This window comes from Quercus lobata, chromosome 8 (assembly GCF_001633185.2).
Source record: "Quercus lobata isolate SW786 chromosome 8, ValleyOak3.0 Primary Assembly, whole genome shotgun sequence".
Taxonomy (NCBI): Eukaryota; Viridiplantae; Streptophyta; class Magnoliopsida; order Fagales; family Fagaceae; genus Quercus; species Quercus lobata.
In genome coordinates this window covers 25,771,649-25,791,514 of record NC_044911.1, presented here as the reverse complement: position 1 = coordinate 25,791,514, position 19,866 = coordinate 25,771,649, and the positions used below count along the sequence as shown (strand labels likewise).

At 34.7% G+C, this 19,866-nt stretch overlaps 1 protein-coding gene across 1 annotated transcript; it reads left to right on the top strand.

Annotated features, from left to right (window-relative positions):
- Positions 1 to 3,128: 3,128 nt before the first annotated feature.
- LOC115958103 (protein trichome birefringence-like 42) lies at positions 3,129 to 18,979 on the top strand (the record flags this gene model as incomplete). The annotated part of the gene is made up of 6 exons (XM_031076467.1): positions 3,129 to 3,150; positions 8,536 to 8,707; positions 12,620 to 12,779; positions 13,529 to 13,704; positions 13,796 to 13,954; positions 18,682 to 18,979. Coding segments are annotated over 6 exons (987 nt in total), but the record flags the coding sequence as incomplete, so codon positions are not given.
- Positions 18,980 to 19,866: the final 887 nt, after the last annotated feature.

Below are 19,866 nucleotides of genomic sequence, written 5' to 3'. Positions count from 1 at the left end.
CATATCATTAAGATAACTAAAAACAGTATAAATATCTAATTTCCATTCTGGCGTATATCCAAAACTTCATTCATCAACACCACCATAAAGAGTCATGGTAGATGGAGCTTGGTAATGAAGTCTATGGCTATATAGAGCAAGCTTATATAGTTTATATATGTGGCTTGGGACATCTAGAAGCTCTTGGCAGATATTAGAGAATAGATGCAGCGTTCAATTGGATGAATAAGAGTTGTATAGCCATTTTTTTTCCATTAACTTTATTGGGGAAGTTGCTCAAGCCCTATGGTATGACGAATGTAAATATTCTGTTGTATTTTTTTTTTTTTTTTTTTGTTTTACATTAGATCCATTTAGTGAAAAGGTAAAAAAAATAAAAAATAAAAAATAAAAAATGTTTTATAGAATTCAACATTTATTTATTTATTTATTTTTAAAGATAATTACAATATACTGTTGTTGGGAAATTTAGACCCCAGTTGAAAAAATTAACAAGTTTTAAACCCAAGTTATTAATTAGATTTATTATGAATAAAACTTGTTAAAACAAACAAACATCAATATCATGTCAAAATCATGCAGCGGAAAAAATAAATAAGACAAGATATGATGACCCAGGAAAACCAATGAAATAAAATAGTTTCACAGTAAAAAACTTGGGGGGAAACCTTCCCGAAAAACAATTCACTATAGTAAAGAGAATTTTTAGATCTAGTACAAAACCTTTGTCCCTAAACTCTACAATCCCTGTAGATGAACTTACAGCAGAAACCTTTTACCGCTTCAGAACCTCTGAACTCTTCAATATATGAACGCCACCCTTTTACACGGATCCTAGTACGTGACTAACCAATGATGCACGGCTTCCAGTACGTAACTAACACGCCAACTTGAAGAAGATATTGGCTGCAAAGTTTTTCACTTCATTAACAATGAAGATCAAGAAGCACTTGGTTACAAAACCCTAAGGCGCAAAAGATGCAGTAGCTTTTTTCATAGAGAATAAGGCATCAATCACCTTTTGCATATATTCTCCTTGTATTCTCTTATATGATGGCCTCTAAAATAAGCTTTATATATGTCTAGGGTTAGGAGAAAAGAAGTCCCAAAGACACATTCACTGATTCCAAGAAAACAGATCGAAATTTCTGTTTCTTTCTTAAACCTCGACAGATAGGAGGTGTCAAGCAGGTGTCGAGCAGGTGTCGAGCACACGGGCTAAACAGCTTCTTAAACCTCGACACATGCTAGCTGTTGAGCTTTAATGAACTTGCACTTCTCAGCATGTTTCTTTGACAGACTTGATGACTTCAACACTTGATCTTGAAACACAGTTTCTTGAAGTATTAAAAACACCTAGATTTACCCAATTACAAGTAAAGTGCGTTTTGTCAAAGGATTAGTCAATTATATAAAATAGTGACATATGTTCCTAACAAGTGAATAACATATGTCCTAACTACTGCTAACTTTACAACTCGAACCATTTCCCCCCTAGACCCTTATGGCCCCATGCACAAAGGTACCAATTTAGTTACAAGGCCCTTGGCAATTCAACATTTAGCTTGAAATTGATTCAACCCACTTGTGAAATACTCAAGAATGTGAGCAATCATGATATAAAGTGAGATGTAGGAGAACATGATGAATGGTAAATTCTCTACAAATATATATAGTACATAATTTTAATCTTAAATCTCAATTTTGGGATTCTCTCCATATATATATATATATATATATATATATATATATTGGTTTATCCCTCTCCTTTGTTTTAGCTATCAAATATCAAACAAAAAAAATGATAACTTAATGATACATCAAATATATTGCAATGACAAAGGCCTTATAGTTAAATTGGCACCTCCCTATATACAAAGTGCTTGGAGGTCTAGGGGGGAAAATGTTCGAGCTGCGGGGTTAGCAGCATGTTGTTATTATTTCTCAAAAAAAAAAAAAAAAAACTACAATTTAAAGACCCTATTTCATCCCCTTAAAAATAACTATTTTAATGAGTACTTTAAGGACACATTTATAAGTTGGCTCATATTTTAAATATGCATTTAACCTGTGCACGGCTTTAGCCTTTTAGCCTATGCCGTGTAAATTCTGATTTTGAATTGGAATGGTCAAATGGTAGAGTTTTAGAAGAGGCTTTTGCTTTACTTATGATAGATATTAGATTAGATATATAAGAAATGGATTTATATTATACATCATTGGTCATAATAGAAATATTGTTCTACTATCACTGGTCATAAAACCACCCAAAAACAAAATTGTGAAATACACTTACACAAAACAACGTAATAAACTTTATAGTATTAAAATATTTTAAAATATATATTTGCTCACTTAATTAATTACTTATAAATCGTTATTAAAATAATGACAGTAATATATTTTCTTTCTTTTTATTTGTCCTATATAATGATTTAAGAGTAAACACAATTAAAAAGTAAATGCTGATTTTTTTTTTTTTTTTTTTTTTGAGAACAAAGAGTTTAATTCATTCATTGATACATAAAGAATCCTAGTACAAAGCATCCGTCGCTGACGGTGGAGTATCTGAAGGACATAACCTGCATTCCTTTAAGATTACATCTGATATCATCATAGATGTGGCTAAGCAAGGAGCTGTTTGCTGCAGAATTCGAGAGAGCTCTAATAACATTCAGACTATCCCCTTCAATGATCAGCCTAGAAAACCCCACTTTCATGGAAAATTCGATAGCTTCTCAGCATGTCAGAACCTCTGCTTTTTCGCTGCTGTGCACATAGGGACCTTTAGCTGACTTTCCCGCCATAACCTCACCATTTGTGTTCCTAATAATTGCTCCAAACCCTAAGCATTGTAGGTCCAAAAAAAAGCAGCATCAAAGTTTTAATTTATACTTATTTGGAGGTGGAGCCTGCCATACGAATCTGCCTGATGCTGCATTTGAAGCTGTAAGATTTTCCTGGGCTTTCTTGTATTCATCAAGATATTTTGCAGCTTGTCTATTTAGCCAACCCGATTCCTTCAGTTGTCCTCCATGCACCACAGCGTTTCTTTGGTTCCATATAATCCACGCTTGAACAAGGAAAAGCTCCAGCTTCAGTAACCTGGTCAACAAACATTCAAAAAAATGCATAAAATCCAGGCAGTTCGTAGACCAATTCTGCAGCGAAGTGATACTTCCTACCCAAACATCCTGTTCAGGTCTGCATTCCCAAATAGCATGGATGGTAGTCTCAGCAACTCTCTTACAGCAATGGCGTCTGTCATCTGATATTAGTTTTCGTTTAGCAAGGTTCACCCTTGTTGGAAGGATTTTGTGGCAAGCTCTCCAACAAAAAACCTTCAATTTGGCAAGCTCTTCAGCCACTGGATGCAGTATTTTGTTCGAGGGATAGTTTGGAATCCATTTATCCTTCCTTACCCGAATAGCTTCTCCATTCCCCACTCTCCAGCAGCAGCCACTCCTCAGATTTGGCATGGCAGCCATGATGCTTTTCCATACAAACAAACTATTGGGTGAGTCAGCTGCATCTAAGAATTGGCATCGAGGGAAATATCTAGCTTTAAAACATATATAAAGAAGAGAGTCTTGCTCATGCATGTATCAATCTCTACCCTTGTTTTCCCAGCATTGCAAGATTGAACGACCTCAAATCTCGAAATCCCATACCACCTTCATTTTTTTTCTGAGAAAGACTGGCCCAACTTTTCCAGTAAATTTTCTTTTCATTCCCAACTTAACCCCACCAAATCATAGCACACAAGGCATTCAATTCATCACATAGTTTCACAGGTAATTGAAACACTCCCATAGTGTAGGTTGGGATGGCTTGAGTAACAGCCTTTATGAGTATTTCTTTTCCTGTCCTAGACAATATGCTTCCTTTCCATCCTTGCAATTTCTTCCAAACTCTATCCTTCAAATAGGAAAATGTATGGTACCTCAGCCTTCCTACCAGGGTAGGTAACCCTAAATATGTTTCAAAGAGAGCCTTTTTTGCCTTTCTTCCTAGAATGCATAGTGTGTAATAATTCATATGCCACCAAGACATTATTAGTTATGAGATGACCTGGAACATATGCACTCTGAGTAGATGAGATAACATTTAGGAGGATCCATTTCGACTTGTTAGCCAACACCTTGGAAATAATTTTGTAAATAACATTACACAGACTAATGGGCCGGAAATTAGACATTTTCTCAGGTGATTTTACTTTAGGAATCAACACAATATTAGTGTGGTTAATTTCAGGGACCATGAAACCCGAATTAAGATAATCCAGAATAGTAGCAATTACAATATAACCCACAACATGCCAAAAAGTTTTGGTAAAAAAGTGCATTCATACCATCAGATTCAGGTGCCTTTGTTGGTCCTATTTGGAACAACGCTGTCTTGATCTCATTATCAGTAAACTCACTGGATAGTAGTTGTTGCATGTCTGGGGTTACCTTGTGCATCACTGTGTTAAGGCATTCATCCATCTAGGAGCATCCACCTGCATTAAACAAACTATCAAAGTAGTTAGTTTCCATCTCAGCAATGTCTTCCTTCTCTTCCACCCAGTTGCCATCCATGTCTTTAATTCCCTGTATGTGATTTCTCCTCCTTCTTTGTGAAGCTTTAGCATGAAATTTTTTTGTATTTTTATCTCCATGCTTTAGCCAGGAAGTTCTAGACCTTTAAGCCCAATAAATCTCATGCTTCATCAATCGGTCATCCAATGTCTTGCTTACTTCTACAAATTCAGCTTTTGACACCTCAGTGACCTCCTCACTATTCAACACCTCCAATTTCTTTTGAAGCTATTTGATATCTTCAGCATTCAGCTTTGTTTTGGACAGCCCTGAGGTCCTCAAATTCTCCCCACAAACCTATACTTCTGTTTTATAATCTCCAGCCTGTGTCCATCATTTACAGTAGCATCCCATGTATTTTGAACTACCTACTCACAGTCCTCCCATAATAGTCAAGCCTCTTCAAATTTAAATCCTTGCCCTCTCTGCATGTTACTCTTTCTGTATTGGTTTGTTTGAAGAACTATTGGGAGATGATCTGATGCATTGGGGGGGGGGGGTAAGTGAGTTGCTGAACTAAGCTAGAATTTGATTTTACACTCCGTTGTTGCTACTACTCTGTCTAACTTGAGTTTTGTATTTGCCTCCCCTGGTCTCTTATTATTCCAAGTAAACAAATAGCCTTTAAATCCCAAATCCTTAAGTTGGCACCCTTCCAAAGCTTCACGGAATGCATTAATATGGTTCAATTAAGGTGGCTATTTGCTTAGCTTCTCTATAGAGTGAAGAATGACGTTGAAGTCCCCAATAAACATACAAGGGTCACCCATAAAAGATTTGAGGTGATCTAATAACACCCAAGACTTATTTCTTTGACTCACATCTGGCTAGCCATAGAAACATGTCAGCCACCACTCATACCCGTCATCTTCTTTAACTTTTACAAGAATATGGTTAGTTGTAAAATTTATTAACTCTATCTGCACTTCATTCTTCCATATCAAAGCCAAGCCACCACCTGAATCAAGCTTCTTTACGATGATCCTATTCGGGAAAGGTAACTCGCCATATAGCTTATCAAACCCTTCTTTATCTAGCCGTCTCCATAAGAAAACACATATTGGGAGCTTGTTCCCTCACAATTTTGTGAAGGCTTTGACTTGTCCAAGGGTTCAAAAGTCCTTGGCAGTTCTAGCTTAGAAGCCTCATTTCTCTTAGCAAGGGTGACAATCCTCGTCGATGTATCATTAGAATTCTAAACCACATTTTCATGCTTCGCTCTCTGAACTTCCTCCTCATCACACTGTATGGAAAGGTTAATATTATGTGTACTAACTCTATTTCCTAGTAATGGTACGTCCATTGCCTTAATCACATTCCTCAGTCCATAATCCATTCTCACAATTCTAGTCCACGTGGACTTAGGCTTGGAGAATTTTAGTCTACTTGGGTCACCACCTTACGTGTCTTTCGAAGTCTTAGTGATTAACTTCAACTTTCTAGCAAACTCCTCCACGATTATAGGGCCTTGCATATCTCTAGGAGTCTCAGAATTTGAAATAAACTTGACTATATCCTCATCCTCGAAATTAAGGCCTTGCATATCCTTAGGAACCTTATAGTTTGAATTTAAATTGTCTATATCCTCATCTACGATAGACTTTCCTTCTTGAATATTCTTTGCACCATCATTCTTAGACTGGGCCTGTTGGATATCCAGGTTTATCCCCAGATTTTCGCCTTGGAAGACTCATGCAGTGCCATCCAATCCCTGACTCACGGGCCTCCTCGGTTGCTGCTTAGAATTTGCAGCACCGTCTCGTGGTAGTGATCTCTGCCGTCCATGGAAGCTCTCAGCCAGTCCCCATATTGATAATCAACCTCGTCACCATGTTTCTTTGCAGCAAAATGTCTGCACAATGATTTCAATCATGCCCCAGAAGGCCACAGAAGTGGTAGAATATAGGTAGTCTTTCGTACTTAAAATTCACCTATGTTCGTTCCCCATCTAAATCTGCAATAAATCCTCCACGCCTCAACTATTTTGATATAGGCATTGCAACTCAAACCCTCATGAAGGAGATTGGAACATCCTGTTTTCTGTGTCTCTTAACATCTTTCACAACTCCTAGTCTACTGCCAACCTCAGTTGCTACTTGGGGGGACACCATATCTAATGGAGCCCCCCAAATCTAGATCCAAAGAGAAGCACAGTCTAGTTTCACATTACTCGCGATCATCCCTTTCTGCCACTTTTTAAGCATGAGCAACTGATTATCAAAACTCCAAGGTCCCCCCCCCCCCCCTTTCAACACTCGGTTTAGATCAAAGTTGGACTGAAACTTGAACTGAAAGAGATTCAATCCAACCTCTAAAATTTGCATGCCAGTCTGTATCCCCCATACTATACATAGTGTATTCATGGCTGCCCGCTTGTTGAAAGCCTTTCAAGTCAGAAACTTACCAATTAAACTCAAATTGCAACTTTCGATTTCAGGCAGTCTACCCTCATCCGATATCGCTATAACTTCTTCCTCTTCAGCAGTTTGCTTCATGTTTCGCAAACCATAAATCACATCATCCGCCATAGTGACTATAGTAATAGTAAGAGCGAAAATAAAAGAGAAAATTCAAACCCTTGGGATAACCCGAAGGGAGGGAGAGGCTCATTTAGGGAATGAGAGAGAGAACTCCTACAAGGAGGGGAGTTACATGACTAACTGGTTTAAATGAGACTTATCCAAAACTCTAAAGTAAATGCTGATTGAATGACCTTTAAAATATATAATTATTTCAATGTCTATGTTCTATATATATTACTCATATATACACAACTTAAAAAAAAAAAAAAAAAAAATTGAGAGTAAAAGAAACAAATATATTGAAAAAAAAAAAAAAAATCTCATGCAAGTTCATCCAATCTCAAAAAGTGAAGAAAAAGAAGCAAAATTAACGCTACTCAAATAAGATATATGCACGCACATTGTATGGTTAACAATTAATTTATAAATAAATAAAAATTGTGCAAACAGATCAACAACTAGTGCATTCAAATTTGACAACCTGAAAGATTTAAATGACAGTTGGTGAAAAAAGCGAATTCCATTGTCCATTGGGCCACTTATGTGTCACTTTCTCAACATTTTAAATACTCATTAATAGAGAGAGATAGGGAGAGAGGTTTCTTGTCCCAAACACTATTTTCTTTTTAAGAAAAGAAAACATCGTTATTTTATTATATTCTCTATCTCTCTCTTTGGATTGAATAAGGTTTATAGAAATAGGTTCTTGGGCCAAAATGACCACAAACCACTGTTTGGGAAAATATGTATGAATTCACCACTGTTTATGAAATATTTAGTAATCTACTATCTTTTTGACACTTGATTTTGTGGAAATCAAGTTTTCCATGATAACTCGAGTACCATGGAAAAATTTTGAAATTTTTTTATGTAACTCGAATTCATGAACTTCATGAAACATAAAAAAATTTCAAAATTTTTTCATGGTACTCAAGTTCCATGAACTCGAGTTACAGCAAAAAATTTCAAAATTTTTTCATACTCGATTATCATGGAAAACTCGATTTTCACAAAATCGAGTTTCAAAAAGGTGGTAGATTTCTAAAAATTTCACAAATAGTGGTGAATTGCAAAATGTTTTCAAAAATAGTGGTATTTGGCCATTTTGGCTGAAGTTGCCATGTATAACGATTCTATTTATGGTAATTAATATCAACTTTGTTAAGAAATATGTCTTTCCCTGATTGGCGGCCGGATATTTTTAATAAATAAATAAACTGAAATATCAACCAAAACATCCTAGGAAGCCCTAAATATAAAAGACAGTGATTTGCCTCTCTGACCTCCAACTTATTTTTTTATATAGTCTTAATCTATGGCGTTTATTTGGCCCCCAATTGTAAACTTATGTTTAAGACAATCTAAAATGGCTTTTTGGTTTGCTTTATTTCTATCCATAGTACTAGTAGCGACATCACTCCAATACCAACAAGTGCAAGGCTGCGATTACTTTCAAGGGAGATGGGTTTTTGATTATTCGTACCCGATTTATAATGCATCCACTTGTCCCTTCATCGGACAGGGCTTTGATTGCGTGAAGAATGGTAGACCTGATCGTGAATACCTCAAATATAGATGGCAGCCAAATGGTTGTGACCTTCCAAGGTAAATAATTTCTCCTTCTCTAAATTATTATATTATTATTTTCGACATTCTACTTAATCAATTTGTTCATTCTCAAAAAAAATAAATAAAATAAAATAAAATACTTAATCAATTTGTTGCTGGACTGTCAGGGAACCTGTAAAATATAAATTTTAAGATGAAGACTCATGGGATTGTTCCAACTAAAAGTTATGTAGCCTGAATAGGATTGAAAATTGAAAATGTTCCTGGATTGTTTTAGATGTTTAAGTGGTGGGATTGGAGTAGAATAAGTTTTCAAAGGTGAAAGCTTTGCCAATCAAATTCTCTACCATACAAGCCCACACATGTGACACTTCCTCAAGCTTATTAATTATTTGGATTCTGAAATCTCACACCTTTCAAAACATAAATTCCATTTTAATACCATATCCCAAAAAACAAATCGACTTGGACCATGATTTAAGAGGAAGAAGGAAAAAAGGAAAGGCTAAAATGCAAAACTCACCCACTGAGTTTCACCATTTGTCATTTCAGTCCTCTAAATTTGCATTTTGTCATTTCAGTCCTCTAAGTTTCAATTCTTCTCAATTTAGTCTTCTGTTAATATTCCGCACATCACTACCTTTCATCACCTTTTTTTTTTTTTTCTTAATTTTAGATAAAAACGTTAATTTAAAATTAATTAAAAAAAAAAAAAAAAACAGAAAGCAAATTAGAGGAACCCAGTAAGGCTCTAATACCAGCAGATCATGAGGAAGAAACTGAGAGATTGACGTGCATTTAACCCCAACAAAAAGACTCTTCCTCCAACCTGAAATAAACCAAGGAATCCATTGAGAAATCAGGTTAAAGAACCCCATAAACCCAGGTACTCAATTCAGTGATGCTCAAGCACCCAAGGTTCTCTAGCCTCATGGTCTGTGACTCCAGTGGCTGAGAACACAGGCGCTGCATTAAGAGACCGAGAGGGAGAGGAGGTATTTTGGCCGGAATCAAGTACATCACCTGGAGCGGAGCGCTAAGGATTGGCTTGAGGCGAGCTGCCGAGTAGCTTCTCTCCCTCTCGATCTCTTGACCTCTATGTCTGTCGATCTCTTTTTCTCCCTTTGGATCTCACTTTCTCCCTCTCGATCTCAATTATTGATGGGTTAGGCAAAGTGGGTAGTGGGGTTTCTCCTTCTTATTCTTCAGAAGGTTCATGTTCTTCATATGGGGGATGGATTGGGTTTTTAAAAATATATATATATATATATATATTATCGTTTTTTAATTAAGAAATAAATAATTAAATATTCAATAAAGGGCAAAACGACATCGTTTTTGGACAAATTAACGGTAATTATGGACGGAATATTAACGGAAAACTAAATTGAAAATGATTGAAAATTAGAGGACTGAAATGACAAAATGCAAACTTAGAAGACTGAAATGAAAAATAGTGAAATTTAGAGGGTGAGTTTTGTATTTTAACCAAAAGAAAAAATGATGACCCGGACAAAATTGAAGAAACGGACCTTTTCTTCAAAAAGTTAAGTCTTATAATTGGTAATTTATCAAATCTACAAAATATTTATTGGTTATTTTTAACCTTTTATAATTGTGGTAATTTATCAAATCTACAAAATATTTATTGGCTATTTTTAACCTGTTATAATTGTGGGTTGTTTATTTATTCCAAAAGATCGTAGCTCCTTTAGGTCGATCGGTGGAACAAAATGGGTCATTAAGTTCAACATAATTATGGATTGTAAAATCCAATTTGCAAATCATTAAATATGGGTTTGATACTTGGAGGGTTGTCTAATTCATTTAGATTGCAAGTCATCAGCCTAGCTTGATTTACAAATTGTAAGAGCATTCGCATAAAGAATCTACAAACTATTATATTTTACCATCTCAAAATCTACTTTATCATTTATACCATACCATTTTACAATACTCCCAACATCCTAAATTTTATTTTCCTATTCTACTCATTAAAGTAATATTTCTACACAATAAAATAATATATCCCAAAATCACCATAATTTACAATACAACATACTATTTCCTCTTTCTCTCTCGTTCTTTCTGTTCAAGAACCGCTACATTTACTGAAACCACCATCACCACAAGCCCACCACCATTGCACTACACACACCTGACACCACCACCACCAACTCATAATCTACCATCAACACCCAAAAAAAAAAAAAAAAAAAAAACCCAGACCATCAACACCACCCTCTTCGACCATCAACACCACAAAAAAGAAAAAGAAAAAAGCAACCCACGGTCCCCACCTCCACAGCTCCACCATCATCAGTCACCACACCACCACCAAGCCAACCCAAACCAACCAATCCGCATCGATCAACCACCACGCCACCATTGCAGCGATTAACCACCACACCACTACACCGATCAACCACCACACTTGATCAACCAATCCGCACCAATCAACCACCACACTCAATCGCCACCGTCAGCCAACCGATCTGCACCGAGAAAGAGAGAAGGAAGAGAGCAAAGAAAGTGTGGTGGCTATGGGTTTTGGGTTTGAAGAGAGAAGGAAGAGAGAAGAGTAACGAGAGAGAGAGAGAGAGAGAGAGAGAGAGAGAGAGAGAGAGAGAGTTATCATTATTTAATAAAAAGTAGGAGAGATAGAGAATTAAATAATAGTATTTAAGTTTAGAATTGTGCTACGGTGCAATTCTAAAAGTAGAATTGCACTGTAGCACAATTGTAAATTTTTTTACAATACTTGGCTTTTAGCAGTCTTGATGTTGGGGAGATTTTGGGAAAAAAAATGCTAAATGCACCATACATATGTCATATGGCATGCCAGGTGCAAATGCTCTAAGAGCATTCTCATTAAGAATGCTAAATGTTATAATTGTTAAATTTTAACATCAAGTTTGTAAAAAGCACCAAAAAGCAAGTTACAACAAATATGCTAAACTTAAAAAAAATAGCAACTGAGATACTGTGAGCTTTAATCTTTGAAAGCTCACTAAAGCTCCAATCTTAAAAAAAAAAATATATATATATATATATATATATTATTATTATTATTTTAAAGTTTGTGGTGGAAAAGGTGGTTTGTGTAGTTGTTTTTTATTATTATTATTTTAATGAGTAGTTTATATTATTTTAAACGAAATGATAAAAAAATAGAACATTTGATGTTGAATGTATTATAAAATGAGTTGTTAAAATTAATAAAGTGACTTTTTAATATGCTAAATGTTAAAATTTTTAAAAATTTTGATGAGAATGTCCTAAGTACAACTTAGTCAACATAAAATATTTTCTGAAAAAATTATTGAATTTGGAGCCCAAAAGAAAAGGTGGTGTTTGGGCACAAGACCCAAATTGTGTAAATTGATATTCGGGTCTTTTGGGCTTTAAATATATTCCAGTCTAACTTTTCTTTATTGAGTTGGTACTCGGTGCCCCCCTACCCATTTTTCAATTATCAAAAATAAAAGTTGGTACTTGGTACTCGGTGCTTTGGCTGCAGTTCTGACCGGATCACATTATTTGTCAGATTCTTTTTATCACAGTTTGATTGATGATGCGATCGATTTTATCACTCTCACATAAATTAGTCACAATTTTTCTATTATTAATAATCGAATACTTTATAATTATTGTAAAAGTTGTAACACAAAAATGACGTTCCTAAACTTTTTCCTACAATGGCACATAGCTCAAAATATGAAAAGAATAATACTATTGGCATAGAAAATTTCATGACTTTTTTCACAATCCGTTGAAATGGCAAATTATAATTAATGTTTTCTCTTATTTTTCGTCCATATTTACTTGAATTTCACTTAAAAAAAAAAAAAAAAAAAAGTGATTCTTGGTGCTTTTAGGCCATATCTAAATTTTCAATGAATTACACACGCATATAGTGACTTTTGTCTCCTTGACATTGCTGTATAGGTTTAACGGTCGGGATTTCTTGGAAAGATACAGAGGCAAAAAGATCATGTTTGTGGGAGACTCCTTAAGTAACAATATGTGGCAGTCTCTAACTTGTATGCTTCACTCAGCGGTCCCCAACTCCAAGTACACCATAAGCCAAACCACATTCTCATTTTCGGTAGGCTTCTTTTCTTTTGTAAACCAAAATTTCTCAGATGTGCAATTTCATTTCATTCATACGTAAATCAATATGCTTTGCTTTATAAAGTGGTATAAGCATAGAGGAAAGGTGAAAATTTATTATTATTATTATTATTATTATTATTATATACTTGATAGTTGGGGACGAGTGAATTAAAATTTTAGAGGTCTTTTGAAAATACCAAAAGATGTCAAACAATTGAGAGCTACAAGGCTCATAGTGTTGAAAATAATTGATTTCATTGTATTATTCAAAATTGTAGGTAACTTTCACTTCTACACATCCTATTGCTCACAAACGTACATCGGTACATGCAAAATATGCAGTGTAATTATTGTAGGTGTCCCCTGTTTCTTTGTTACTTTTTCTTGCCTGGCCGAGTTCTAGACCCCTTTGTATACTTTTTTTTACCTTTTAATGAAATTTCTATCTTTTATCTCAATATATATATATATATTTATATATAATTCAAATAATTGGGAAATAGGAGTTTAATTAAAGTTTAGATGTTTTTGTGTAACTTAATTGGCACCTTTCACATGTTTGTGTTAATTAAAGTTACACCTACAAAGCTCTTGAGACTTGTAATTATTAATATCCCTAACATTAATAGTATTGTTTTATATTTGTATGCAACTTTTTTTTTTTTTTTTTGAGAAAGTATTTGTATGCAACTTTATAATGTGCTTATTCAAATGAATATTATTATTATTTGCATTGTGTAGGAATACGGAGTAACAGTTATATTTATGAAAAATGGATTCCTGGTGGATGTGGTTAGAGAAAGGGTTGGTAGAGTTCTAAAGCTCGATACCATCAGCACTGGCAAACTGTGGAAAGGAGTAGACGTGCTGATCTTCAACACCAACCACTGGTGGACACACACTGGGCGCTCTAAAACGTAAGAGCTTCTTTAAAATCCCTTAACATATAATTAATTAATGATTTAGTCTGTCTGAGCTTCTCCTAATGAATTTAATTTTGTATTCAAGATGGGATTATTTTCAAATTGGCAACAAGCTTTTGAAAGAGATGGATCGTATGGAAGCTTATAAGATTGGGTTAACAACTTGGGCTAAATGGATTGACGCCAACATTCAGCCTTCACAGACTAAAGTCTTCTTCCAAGGAGTTTCTCCCAATCATGCAAAGTAAGATCTTAATTTTCATTTAATATAATATATATATATATATAATATAATATAATATAATATAATATATTATAGCACCCAATAAATTGTTATAGAATTCATATTTTGAAAATTTCATTGTTAAATTACATGTTCTATATGTTTTTAACAATCATGCCAATTTTCATGCCAATTAGATGTTATTTACTATCATGGCTATTAATCTTTGATCACCTTGAACTTTTGCAAGTATGGAAAATATACGAAGATAATGTAATCTAAAGGTAAATTTGTCAAAATTTGCATTCAATTAAAAAATATTAAGTGGTGTAATATTATTTAGAGTTACATCAGGTGTAACTTGAACTCAACCCATATATATATAGTTTGTTGAACTATTTATATAATTACCTTTTAATGTTACTTATTTTATTGTGATACAATGAATTTTGTTAATGCTTATTATATATTCTGAATAAGTTATGAAAATTCATTCATTGTGAAAATCTTTTGAAAAGGCAAAACCAGTTTTCTAAAGAATAATAAAATTTTCATTGAAATTTATATTTGACTTAATGATAAGTTTTGGTATAAGAATTTTGATTATCTATAAATGAGTTGGAAGTAGTTTAAATGGACTTAGAATGAGTTTTTAGATGGCCTTCAAATAGTTTTAAATTTATGGGAAATTGCACACAACAATTACAGCCACATGCAATATGCTTTCCACGTTTCTGTGGAACTTACATTATGTTTGTGTCACGACTAGAGGAAGCTGATTTGATGACCATATAGATCTTGTGTAGAAGAAGTGTTTTAGATATTGCAACAAACACGATAAAACAAGGAAAAAATAATAGATTTCCAGTTGGAAAAATTAAATATCAAAATTTAGGCTTAAAGAGTTTAATAAATATTCAAACTTGAAATTTCATACAGTATTTAAGAATGATAGGCCAAGAATGTATTGACTTATTGTGATGAATTAATCAACTAATTAGTCAAGTTAATTAATTAATCTGATTAACATGCAATACACGTGGTAGCATAAACAAATCACCAACTAGGTTAATATGCAGTTGAAAATAAAGTTGACACGGTGTTGATGATCATTTTGGGAAGCCCAATAGAAAGAAGAAGCCCAGCAACATGGGTGAAAAAGAGTTAGTAAGTGGATAGAAAAAACCATTAAGCCCAAGCAGCAGAAAGAATGGATCACAGGCCCATGAAATAAACAAATAGGCCTTGAGGAAGCAAATGGGCCTAAAGGAGCCCGGAGAGAGAGAAGTGGCAAATCCATGGGCCGTATGTGATGTAGAAAAGTGAGAACGGATCACAACAAGCTCGAAATAATGTAAGCAAAGAAAGTAAGGGGTTGATGGCTAGTCTATGAGCCCCAATGATGAGGGATAAGGTAATTGGGTTAGGGAAACTCAAAAGAGTTAGTAAAAACTCATGAGAATGCAGAGTTAGGAAAAGGACCAAAGAAGCCCAAGGAAAGTAAATGGGCCAAGGATGCCTAAGAAGAAACAAATGGGACATTGGAGCTCGCAAGTAATGTAATAAGAAGCCCAATGACCATACTGAATCATTGAGAAAAGAATAAGCAGCAGGCCCAAAGAAGCCCAGTAGGCTGGGGTCAAATAATATCACAATAAGAATGGCAGAATGGAACGGCAGGAAAATGTAGCGAAACCGCAGAAATGATTAAAAGGGTAGGCTGAAAGAAGGAAAAGCCCACATCAAATAAAGCTCAGCCCCTAAAGGGAGCAAGCCATAAAAGAATAGGAAATCAGAAAACAGCTCACGCCATTAGAAGTCAAGGATGGACGGCAGATTGTGTAGACAAGCCTCCAAACCACGGCGAATGTATGAGCATCAAGCAGATTTTGGACATACATAGAAGTGAAGCACGCGTAAGGCCCAGACATTACCAGCCTATATCCAGCTAATACAGGACATGGTGAGGTCATGGATCAGAGATAAGAGGGCATGGTCTAGTGGTGGGAAAAGGGGAAAACTTATTCTGGGGTTCTTTCTCAGGCTCTTTTGGGGGAAATGTCTTGCTGGGATGACATACCACCCAAAAGAAGTAAGGATGAGTTGGAATCGTAAGGTGCATGCCATGAGGGATAGGAAGAGAGATAGAGCATCCACATCATAGCAAATAAGAGTGCCACGACAAACAAACAAACAAAATAGCATTCTTTATCTAGTGGCACAGCCAGCACAGATAAGTGGTGATGGCTGGGCGGCTGACAAATCAATAGTGGTCAACAAGGACACCCATATCAGACAAATGTATTAAAGGCTAAAATAGTAAAAACTAGTCACAGTAGGCACTATAAAAAAGGCCCTTGCCGTGCACAGCGAGAAGGAGTAAAGGAATGGTAATAGTAACTTCTAGGACAAAATCAGAACACGGAAACAAATACTGAGAAAAGGAGAGAAAAGGAAAGAAGAAAAGAAAAATTAGAAACAACGAAAGAAAAAGAGAGAGAGATGGAATGGCAGGCATGCACCAATAGGTTGATCTTCTCTCTCTTTCTAAAGTCCTGTTCTCTATTAAAGACAAAGGATCCTCATAGGACATAAACCATTTAGGCCCATTCCCTCAAAGCAATTAATTTCTTTTCCTGGAGAGATTATTTGCATTGAGGAAGTGGTTTCCCTTCTTGGTTTCAGCTCCGTAGCATTACTTGGCATGACAGACTGATTTTCCCCTCTTTAATCCAACAAGCCTATTATTGTTATTCCTCATTTATTTCTTTACTTTCTTGTGTACGAGGTGTTTCTTATCGCTCTACTTTATTCATTTTGTCTAGTATTTCTTATGTTATCTTTATTATATATGCCTGCCATAACTTCCTCATAGCGGCTCTGTCTGCCATGGGCATGTGATCAAAGTCTAGCAAACGGGGTGTAGTTTGTGCACAAGCCGAACCAAGGTGGGTCACAGTTGGACTGATCCCAACTCTCTTATCTAGAAAACTTGGGCCTAGTACGGCAGGAGGCAGCCCAGCCCAGTATTACAAAAAGGCCCACCACACACGGTGATTTGTTTACGAATAGGGAAAACTTCCAAGGCAAAAACCCCACCGGGTGATTTTAAGGTCACAACTTCCAAGAATCCACTATTATCACAACAAGCAGTTACAAGTAAAAGAATCCCAGTATCTTATACCAACCTATAGTTGAACCCTTACCCCAATACACAATTGGACTTGTTCTGTAGTGACAATCTCTTCTTTCAATGCACAGCTCACAGTATGTGATTAACCAATCAATGCATGGATCCAAGTACGTGACTAACCACCAACGTGAGAAGGATGTTGGTTGCAAAGTTCTTCAGTTCATCAACATGATGAAGATTATGAAGCTCCTTGGTTACAAAACCCTACAGCGTACAAACACAACAGTTTCTTCAAGAGACAGATGAACTAGAGCATATGTCTCTAGTCACAATATGCTTATGAAAAACTTTTGCATTAAGTTGCATCCACTTGCATTAGCTGTGATGACCCTTAAAATAATCCTTATATATGTTTAGAGTTGTGAGAAAAGAAAAGCTAAACATGTATACATGGATATGTGTGAAATCAAATCTAGAAAACTGATTTTCGTAAATCTCGATAGATAGAGTATCTATCAAGCAGCTGTCAAGAATCGAACTGAAGATCCCTTTTAAACCTCGATAGATGCTATCTGTCGAGCTAGCTATCGAGTTTTAAAATCCAGCACTTCTTCACTTGTTTCTTGGACATATTTTCATGATTTTAACACTTGGACTTGAACTCTTATTCCTTGAAACATTAAACACATCCTAGATGATACCCAATTACATGTAAAATGTGTTTTGTCAAAGGATTAGCCAATTCTAAATAACATATGTTCTTATATAACATGATGCACATATGTCCTAACAAAAAAAAAAAATTCCTACAATGAGAGAGAGAGATAGAGAGATTGATTGATTGATTGATTGTATACGTTCATAGTATTAAATAGAAGTATAATATTCTACCTTTTACCTCAAAAAAGAAAAAGAAAAAAAAAAAGAAAGAAAAGAAGTATAATGAATTCTTTTTTGTATACATAATGGTTGGGGCCTTGGGGCAAAGGATTTAAACCGTAGACATTCTTGTTAAAATTACCCGAATGTGCTAGTTGAACTACAAGGTTATTACAAAAATATTTATAAAAAAAATTATAGTTGAGTTCTTTTATATTTTTAAAGTTTAAATACTTGGCACAAAATTAAAGTGCAATTGGAAGAACACTTGACACAAAATTAGGGTATATTTAAAATCTTTGACAATTGGAATGAAACTAGAAAAAAACTTGATAAAAAAATATTAATACAATTATAATCTAATTTGAATTATTGATTTATTCTCTACTTTAACATACTACATAGATAGATGACTTGAATAAAGTCTAAAAACTCAAATTTTTCTTTAAATAATTAGATATAAAATTCTATATCTAATTTCTAATACAGATGCTTTTATGGGAGCAAAATTCTTGAAACTTAATATCCATTGTGTTGTTAAAATTCTTATATTAGTAATTTATATAACCAAATGTTCCCTTTATATTTAATTCTCGAATCCAAACGCAATAGTATTTCCAAAAATCAACATTCTATAGTGCGTAATGGATTCATTCACCCTTTCTCCCTCCATGTTTCCCTTAATGTACCATTCATCAAATTTCTTAGTCATTTCTTTTGTATCTTCATTTGTCAGTGGGTCAGAATGGAATCCAAAGGCGAGGAATTGTCGAGTAGAAACAAAACCTGTGAAGGGATCGGAGTATCCGGGCCCCAATAATCCTGGAGAAGATGTCGTAAAGAGTGTGTTGAGTAAAATGGCTAAGCCAGTTTACTTGCTTGACATCACATTGCTGACACAGCTGAGAAAAGATGGCCATCCTTCTACTTACACAGGCAGAGGCATTAAGTTTGTGGACTGCAGCCATTGGTGTCTTGCTGGTGTCCCAGATACTTGGAATGAAATCCTTCATGCAGCTTTGCACAATGAGTAATTTTCATGTTTGAGTTTTCGCAGTATCGTGAAATACATGATACTATTTAGGGGATAATGAAAAAAAAGGAGCAAAACACTTACTAAGACTTTATCAGGGGCTTTTATAATTATAAATCTACTTACTCTCTTCGAAGTGGAACAATAAAACTTATTAACTCATACAACCATATCTATACTACTATATATTTAAGGAGATTCTCCTGTTTGGATTTCTCATTTTCATAATTCTAAAATACCCCTATACTATTCACTTACAAATTTTTAACTAACGAGGATAAATATGTAAAATAAAACTTTTTTATTTTAATAACCCACAAATTCACGTACTCTTCGCCAATTTACAACCCAATAACTTCTACTCTCATTCTTCTTCAAATTACACAAATTCAGCAAAATCAATCTCAACGGTATGTCCTCTTCTTTCTCCTTCTTCTATTTCCATGGCTACTAATGATTTAGAATTTGAGGTGTACTTACCTGTGGGTGAATGAGATTTTTATAGGGATTCAATGGTATTTGACTATTGCCTATTATATGCGATTGACTTCAATATCACATGCCTCAAAATCTTTTTTTCTTTTTTTTTTTTTCCTTATATTTTCCTTCTTCTTTTTTGTTCCTTTGCACCGACGTGTATCTGTTTTTTTTTTTTTTTTTTTTTTTTTTTTTTTTTTTTTTTTTTTTTTTTTTTTTTTGGTATGTGTGGATATTTTCAAACTTGTCAGTTTTAAGTTTTAACTCACACAAACTATTTTTTTTGAAGTTGTCCATACGTATAATAAAGCCTAAAAGGAATCACTTTGGCATAAAACTCTATTTGAGTATTTGTTGTATACCTTTGTCATTTGTATCTACGTGTATCAGTTTTCTTTTTTCTTTTTTTTC